At 38.1% G+C, this 9,216-nt stretch overlaps 1 protein-coding gene across 1 annotated transcript in view; it reads left to right on the top strand.

The window, feature by feature from the left end:
* LOC110050825 (cholesterol 24-hydroxylase-like) overlaps window positions 1-5,752 on the top strand; it is an 8,099-nt gene extending 2,347 nt beyond the window's left edge. The window contains exons 2-4 of the mRNA XM_020756788.2: window positions 1,491-1,824; window positions 3,437-3,509; window positions 3,892-5,752. Coding sequence (XP_020612447.2) covers window positions 1,491-1,824; window positions 3,437-3,509; window positions 3,892-4,399 — 915 coding nt within the window. The 3' untranslated portion in view covers window positions 4,400-5,752. The remainder of the gene's footprint in view (window positions 1-1,490; window positions 1,825-3,436; window positions 3,510-3,891) is intronic.
* The last annotated feature ends 3,464 nt before the right edge of the window (window positions 5,753-9,216 follow it).

Genomic DNA, 9,216 nt, shown 5'->3' with positions numbered 1-9,216 from the left:
GCTAGGGCTTACTAGCAACTAAATTGTGAATGGTCTTCTGCACACCTTTTTGTTACGTAATTGGTGCACCATCTCATGGGTTTCCAATTACAGGTTTCCGATTACAGGTATCCAACTGTACAATAATAACTATTATCATTCAATGCATTTTTTCTTTCTTTTCATTGGCAAAGATTCCTCCACATGACCTGCTAGTAACTGCCTGCAAATAATGGTCGCCTCATGCCTATTACTGTCTAAATGACTTAATGTGAATTGCTGCAAATAATATTCTGCTCATGAATGTGCAACTGAAACCATGCTCTTGGATGGAAAATAGCCGATCGCTTCCCTGAGCAGTAGGAGAGTGATTTAAGGTCATTCCGCTGAAACAGAACCTGCACTGAGATTTTTGTGAAACTTTGCCTATCGATTGTTTATATTATAGGAACTTAAATTATGAAATAAAAATGAGGGGTCCATGTGTTCGTTTAGGAGCAAAAGCACCTTGTTTATACCCATATAAATCCTTATAATAGCGCCATGATTGTAGTGACGATTGCTTGCTAAGTTCACGTTTCCAACGATTGCTTTTTGTTGTACACTGAGAATTTGTCCATATTTATTTTACTCAGAGAAATTTATTACTCAATTCAAAACAACAGCAAAAAATGGTAGGTCACCATACTCGTTTGCGAGAAAATGACGATTTACTTCTATGGCGAGGTCCAGCTGTAAAGAAAAAGGGCCGCCATTTTTTAATGCGTGTACGCTAATCATCCGTGAAATTATGCGTAGTAGGGATGCGCAATGCAATACTGGGGAATGACCTTAAATAAATTATAAAAACAAACTTGGTGATCGAATGATAAAAATACTGTTGAACTTGGTTATCACAAATTGTCAGGATTTATCATGGATAAGTGTCTTGCCACTGACAAATCATGATATTTTGCTGAAGTCCAAGTGCTGTTAGTTATTACATGTATCTGACATAAAAAGTGCATATCAGACTGGATCAGAAATTTCAGTTGAAATACAATTGAACTTTGCTATCTTCAACTGGATTCTCTTCACAATCTCTTAACTCAAATTATTAAACTCTTAAATCAAATGATTTTCTTTTTGATACATGTATACTGTTTTAATGATCATATTCTGTTGGCTTCATGTATCTCACGGGGGTTTCATTAAGAGCCGGGCACTGCGCAAATTGACCAGTTGTGAGGACAATTTTGACTGCTGAATTTGTTAATGAAACCCCTGCATACCATCACGGTTGTAGCTAGTAACAAGGAAACTGAGGCCCTTGCCTCTGTATTTTATCTTTGTTTTTGTTGTTTTTAGTCATCATAAACATCTTCAATACCAACAATTGTAGTTAGAGAATTTAGCTATAGAGAATTAACCATGGGGATTGCCTCAGACCATGATACATTTTGTACATTTAGGCTTTATATAACTTGAGCTACATGTATGATAAAGTTTATTATTTGTTTTTGTAAACCCAGGTTGCATTTGATGTTGATATTGATACAATCAGAGATGATAACAGTCTATTTCCATCATCAATTTCCAAATGTCTACAAGGTATCCAAGAAAGCCTACGTAGGCCGTTTTGGAGAATCTCAGTGTCAACATTTCCATTCCAGAGAAGCGTGATTAAAGCTTGCCAGTTTATACGTAACTTTGCAAGAAAGGTGATCCTGGAACGGCAGGAAGCTGTGTTGCGAGGAGAAAACACTCCTCCTGATATTCTTGCTCATATCTTAAGTGTTGCTGAAAAAGAACCAAGTATTACAGTTGAAGATCTGATAGATGATTTTACCACCTTCTTTGTTGCCGGTACGTATTTTTCATTACTAAAATTTAACTTTTAACTCACTCAGTATTCTTTGTGTCATGCAGAATGTCCTGAGTTTTCATGTTTGTTACTTACATTTGCATAGTTACATTTTCTGCATTTTACCATGTTGAAATAAAGATTATGTACATGTCTGCTGTTCTTAGAAGAGACCACCCTTTCATTTACTTGTACATGTAGCAATCTCCTTCATAGGCCATGTGAGTTTACAAGTTTCACATACAGTCAGCATGTAGTTTCTGCATGTCCCAACATTCAATTCTAAGGGTAGGCACAAGGTCTAAATAGTTTTAAAAAAAAAATTGCATCTTGATGGATTTAAGTCAAATTTCACAGGTCGTGTTACCTTTATTTTATGGTCTGTTGCCTAAGGACAATGTTTAACAGTACATCTTAATGTCACATATACATGTTGGAGGTGTAGTGGCCTAATGGCCAGTGCAGTGCAGTTCAGATTGAGTGGTCTGAGCCAGGGACAATGTGCTGTATCTTGTGTAAGGCAGTTTGCTCTCACAGTAGTGCCTATCTCCACCCACGAGTATAAATGGGTACCAGCAAAATAATTGTTGGGGCAGCCTGACAAATTGTTGGGGAGTAGTTAAGCAATAAACCACAAGTTTTTATGGTTTATAGGCTGATAAACCATGCGGGATGTTGGAGAACAAAAGAAGAATTCGTAAATCACAAGCTGCAGGCAAGTGATTTATGAATTCTTTAAGTGTTCTTCCAACATCCCAAGTGGTTTATCATGCCTCTAAACCATAGCAACTTGTGGTCTATTGCTTTTATATAATAATTCAGAAGACACACAAAATTTCCATGAGTTTACTAGCATAATAAACCATAGCTGATTGACCAATCGAGGGCACGCATTCATTTGATTATTATATAACACATGATAGACTAGCATCCCATCCAGGGGAGAAGCGATATTGTTAGCCACTTTATGCCACAGAAACTGGAGTTAAGCATCAAGAGCTAAAAGGCAGTTGGTCTTAAGAGGCTTCACTTTCAAATTTTACGTGGTCCATCCACACATTTTCAGCTAGACAGTTAGACTGTTCAGAGCAATTCCCCACTGTCTACCCTGTCAAGGCTCCCATTTTGTGCTTGCATCCAGTTCTTTTGTGATTCTATCAATCACATAAAAATATGAGAAAACAGAGTGCTGTGAACAGTCTACTAGTCAGTCAGTCAGTCAGCCAGTCAGTCAGCCAGCCAGCCAGTCATTCATTCAGTCAGTCAGTCATTCATTCAGTCTGTCAGTCTGTCATTCTGTTGGTCTGTCAGTCTGTCAGTCTGTTGGTCTGTCGGTCTGTCGGTCCGTCAATCTGTCAGTCTGTCAGTCTGTCAGTCAGCCAGTGAGTCTGTTAGTCAGTCAGTCAGTCAGTCAGTCAGCCAGTCAGCCAGTCAGTCAGTCAGTCATTCTGTCAGTCAGTCAGTCAGTCAGTCATTCTGTCGGTCAGTCAGTCAGTCAGTCATTCTGTCAGTCAGTCAGTCAGTCAGTCTGTCAGTGAGTCAGTCATTGATTTCATTTCAGTCATTTATATGACACTGTATTAATGTAACTACTTGTATTTGTGTTTATGGTAGGTCAAGAGACCACATCAAACCAGTTGTCTTTCACCCTTTATGAAATACTGAAACACCCTGATATTGAAAACAGGTATAAAAAATAACCACATCAGTGTATGAATTTTACATTATCCTGTGCAACACCTGTGTACTATTTAAACAGAATGAGCATTTAATGTAGCGTGTACGGCTTTCAATTTGTGTGCAAGGCCTTTTCCATCAGTGGGTCATCGCATCTCTGCATTTTAATGACTGCCAGATGATTGTCTCCTTCACATGGTTTCCCTGTTTAAGGTCATCGCGATTTTGACTTGGGGACCTTCTATTTTTTCAAAGACTTGGGGAGGGGAGGCGTGGTTCTGGTGGGATTTAGGCAGGGTAAGGAATAATTATGCCCTGTGGAGCCAGCAGAAGGCAGAATTTTTCATGAAGAGAGTGGCGTACATATCTGGCTGTATATCTAACTCTTTCAGAATTATTCAAGAAATTGAAGCTGTGCTAGGTTGCCGTCAATTTGTAGAATACATGGACCTAGGAAACCTTCAATTCCTTGGACAGACGCTGAAGGAAAGTTTGAGACTTCACCCTCCAGTATCAGGCACGACACGGATTACCACCAAAGACGAAAACATTGGAGGTCACCTCCTCCCCCGGGGAACCTCTGTAAATATTAGCGCTTTTATAATGCACCGATATTCCGAAGCATGGCAGGAACCAGATAAGTTTGACCCTGATCAATTTTCGCCTGCAGCAAAAGGAGAGATTCCACACTCTGTTTTCTTTCCGTTTTCACTTGGCCCAAGGACCTGTATTGGGCAAACATTTGCTCAGATTGAGGCTCGAGTGTTTATGGCAAGATTGCTGCAGGAGTTTGAATTGAGCCTGTGTCCAGGTCAAGACAAGATGGAACATGAAGAGCGGCTGACTTTGAGGCCTAAAGGGGGTGTATTGTGTACCCTTAGAAGAAGAAATGAAAGCTAGAGAAAGATAAAGGGTTTGAACAAAATATTTTGATAGTACAGTCAGGGGAACAAAGACCATTTGAGAGGCTTTCTGGAGTAATAATGGTATGAAATACTCGCTGTTGATCACAGTAGTTTGATTGGATAATGAGAACTGAAAACGGTTCAAGCGCTCCAAGAAAGGCTTACCAAAACATGGTTCTTGCTCTCGTAGTCATAGCAAAATATCAACAATTTTTATTTTTTCACAGTACACTTGCACTACTCATTTGTACCGTTCCGCTTTTGATTATGAAACAGCATTGATAAGGACTGGTAGTTCAGTATGTTTTCTAAATCGGCTGAGTACAAATGCATGTAGTGCAAAGCTGATTTGAATTACAAACTTGGTTACACAGCTTAACTTGAAATTCCCAAGGACTGATTGACCATATTCCGATGAATGATCTAAGACGAGCGAGAGGTGGAAAATAAGACGAATTTCTTGTAGACTAATAAAAGGAATCTAACAATAACTATTGCAATCTTTATTTCTCTCCACAACGGATTAAAAAGACAAAGCAGAAAAACAGCTTCAGAACTGTAATAGTACGCTCGTTGAACCGCTTTGAATTCAAGTATAGAATTACAACTGCGTAATTAATACGACAGCTGTGATGAGATAAATGGTAATCTTATGCCTCGATTAGTTTTCAAACGGCGCAGATACTAAGAATTGATCGATCAGACTCATAACTTAATTTACGACAAATTAGCTGAAAGACTCAAGTAGAAATATAAAAATGTTCCTATAATTAACATCGAGAACGAAGCAGGGGGGCTACAAGCCCATTTTTATTTTTTTATTATTATTATTATTTTTTTTTTTATTGGGATAATGTTAAAACAAGGGAAGATGTGAAGAAATAATGGATTTACCGAGAGAAATGGCGGTTCCAAGATGGCAGACGTTTACAGTGCAGTGTATGACGTCATTTATGTTGCTAAGGAAAACCAAAGTGTTGGTGGACATTGCTTGTTAAGTTACGGGGTGGAGACCTTTACCCCCACCCCCTACCCCCCAACCTCCAACCCCCTCTCGGTTTTCTGCTTTCCTCTCCCCAGTTTGATTAGGGTGTACTTTTTTTTTTAATCTGAAGTCCATTTTGAAAGAAATGGCTTTTGAAAAACTAATGTTTTTGAAATATAAAATACGTAGACTAGTTAGGTAAAATTGATTCAATCATTCTCAAGTGGGATTTAAAAAAAGGGGGCCTTCAATAAGTGTTATTAGTTTTATGAGTGACGGGTGCTGAATGTTATTTATTTAGTAATATAAAGAGTGTTAATTAAGAAAAAGATGGTTAAATAGAACTAGAAAACTACAGTAAAACCTATTTGCTGGAATTTCTTTGCAACTGGAAAGAGCTATTTGGTATCGACAGTTCACATACATCGGGCTCTTTTTCGAAACCAGCTAAAAAGATTTTGTGTGTAACATTTTATTATTGGAGATGCGTTTGTTTTTTGTTTTGTTTTTTAATGTTAATGTAATTTGTTTTGCAGCGGGATTAAGACATTGGTAAAGACATCGTTATTTTCAAACTTCACCGGGTACTTTCATTCCACTCAAGTAAACACAGGCTAAATGACATTCTCTTGTGTTTGAACATCGCGAAACATTTCATTTGTGTTCGAATTCGCGGTTTACAGAACCAGTCAGTCTTTGAAAATACTTTCTGACATTCTGCACCTCTGTTGACTTTTTTCGCCATTAGTAGCACAAACAAGTTGCAGTAAAACACACATTTTGAAATTCATTACCGTGAAAAACTAAGTACGTACGGCAATTAGCTAGAAGGCTTGCGGAACGAAATCTCGTTGGTCCTTGCTTGATCGTAGCTAAGAAGCCGGAGAGAGTAAGTGTATTTTGATTACTGTATTTCCTTTAACTGTGATTAATCGAGCCCAAAACTGCAACATCAGACAAAGTTAAAAAAATCCCAGACATGTCGCATTGCAAGATTGAAAACGCAAATGATTTGAAGTCTGACGATAGAGAAGTATAGTGTAATTCACATTTCGTCCCTGAAAATGGGAAAATAATTTCGTGTTTAACACTGATCTGGAAATACTGCAGGAGGCATTTGATTACGGTATTTAATGGTTTGGAAACAACTTTTTCATTATCTTCAGTCAGTAAGAGGAGCTAGAAAATTGCAGTATTCGTCAACAACAACAACAACAAAAACAATCTTTTTTTACGGAAATGGAGTGCTGAACGGGGCTAATGAACAAAGACCGTATTTAGGAGTGAAATAATAGAATAATAGTCTTGGTATTAAGGAGATAATGAGGATATAGACCTGGTTGTCAGGTAATAATGGAATTATATCCCTGGCTTTAAAACGAAAGCTCAACGCCGTTCAAAAATTGAAACTTGTGAAGGAGTCTCGGATTCTGAATAAATGACTTTTGAAACTACAATGACAACCACGAACAGAAATTTGAAAGACGAAAAAATGATATGTCAAGAAGAAAAAAAATGATTAGAGATTTTTCTGATATCGATGACTCTAAACGATGAAAGAAGAAAGAAATAAAACCATCTGTTTCGCCTTTTTACACAGAACCCTGACGTATCGACATCTTGGCAGTTTAATGATACATTAACTTTGAAACTAGCCTGGGGAAAGGAAACAAAAATCCCAATTAGAATCTCCAGTTACGTCCGGCGCAATTTACAAAGTCGTTTGTATATTGCTTTGCGACGGACGCTTTTCAATGACGACTCTGCAAACATATCGAAAACTGACGCTTCTAGAATCAGATTAAAAGACTCATAGATAACAACAACAATATTGCAAATTAACAGCATGTCTCTGGGGTTTGCGAAGTCAAATCTTCTAATTTGCTATTACCAAAACAATAAATTGAGTCCGTGTTCGATATATCACTATTCTAACACGGCTCCGAGGCTTTCAGGTGCGCGTAAAACTTCTATATTTGCTGTTTTTTCCTTTGTATCGAAGTCTCTCTTAGGAATTTAGGGACAAACAAACTGCCTAAAAGCTTCCAAACCATCTTAGAATATTGATATATCGATACTTTCGTAAGACTAAATAAATTCCGTTTACTTTCTACTGATACATGCTTAGTATGTATACAATGATAAATCCTAGGTATCACAGAAAATAAACCAGAACGTTTTTCACGTCAATCTAATAAGGCGTTACCACTTAGAGAGCGATTGCGTTAGGCACGTTTCTTCAGGTTAAATACCGTAAAATTCCACATTAACTTTTCCCGTTATAAGCCACCCGCATATAAGCCCTTCTATTTCCTAAAAAAGATATTATTCCGGATCGATATAAGCCTCCTAGATATAAGTACCCCCGGATATAAGCCCACCTAATGTATATGACTTTATGACTTTCGTTCTGTTCCCTTTCAGTTGTTCAAGTCGCATTAGTGTCTTATAGCTTATAGATGTTATTGAAATAAATTCTCCATTTATTGTGGTGCACAATAAATATATTGTAAATGTAATAGCTCCAAATGTAATGGTATGTTAGCTTTAATTCGTTTCTCAAATACGTTTTATCTCGTCGTCCCGAAACAATTTTTTTTTGTTCCGCTTATATGCCTCCAGGGATATAAGCACACACCCCCCCCCCCCCCCACCCCCGTTTATAAGCCCACCCAAATCCCTTATGAAGTCATATAGGCCCAGGACTTTAACATGGGATTTTACCGTAGTCAGAAACTATAAGGTTGAATCCAAGTTTGGCGCTCTTTATATATACTTGGTCGCAACAACGCTATTCGTATATAAATTGCGACTAAAAATGGAGAAAATTATTCAGTTTACCAGACCATGTCAGGTTAAGGAAAATTGCTTTCAACCATGGAGTTCTCGTTCAGTGCCAGAAAGTTTCCTGCTTGTTTCTTTTCCTTTTTCTTTTTCTTTTTTATACCTCCCAACTAAAATACTTTTTCTGATTGGAGGAGAACGTGTCACGTTTCGTGAGTCAAACCTCACTAACTCCCAAGGGAAACGACAATTTGAACTTTCGACTCGCACGTGATCAGGTCGTGCTCCTTGAAAGCGCGCCAAATTTGTGAGCCAGCCGGCGTCAAGCAAACGATTCCTTCGCATTTTTTTCTATTTTTGAGTTGGGAGGTACAACAAAACACTTAATGACTGGTACCGCGGGAAACAGTGGGTTTTGTTTCCCTTCGACCACAACGTTGAGGGTATCGGGGAAACAAAACTAACTGTTTCCCTTTGGGTCAGTCATTAAGTGCTTATTATCATTCGATATATTTTTCTTCCTTTTTATTGGCCGAGAGCCCACCACGTGGCCTGCAAATAACTGCATACAAATAATAGCCTACTGATGCGTAATACCCTCCAAATTTGTTTTGCTGTTAATAATATTCTGCTCTCACGCGATTGTAACCTCGCTTTTAGGTGAAAAATGGCAGATTGCTTCCCTGAGTTGTCAGAGAATGATCAAACATGAAAGAAACTTGGTGATCAATTAAATGATGAGCAGTTATTGAATTTGGTTATCGCAAAATATCGTCTTATTTGTCAGTGTCTCGCAGATCAATCATTGATCTGTTCATTCGCCAACGACACTTCTGACACTTACAGCATTCAAGCGTCAATTGTGCACTTGAACGGCCTCCCTCTTAAATGTTTCCTTTGTGTCTTACAGTTCACAGAGAAATCGTGCTTGTAATTTCAAATCAGCTTTATGCTCATTCAGTTCCGATTGTTATTCCCTAAAGTGTATTCCACTCTGTCCAGATGCTATTTCAAGGATACCACGTGACCAGATTCAGAATGAC

The sequence above is a fragment of the Orbicella faveolata genome, unplaced genomic scaffold, assembly GCF_042242905.1.
Source record: "Orbicella faveolata isolate gen_17 unplaced genomic scaffold, um_ofav_v1 contig_24, whole genome shotgun sequence".
Taxonomy (NCBI): domain Eukaryota; kingdom Metazoa; phylum Cnidaria; class Anthozoa; order Scleractinia; family Merulinidae; genus Orbicella; species Orbicella faveolata.
This window is presented reverse-complemented; position numbering and strand designations above follow the sequence as displayed.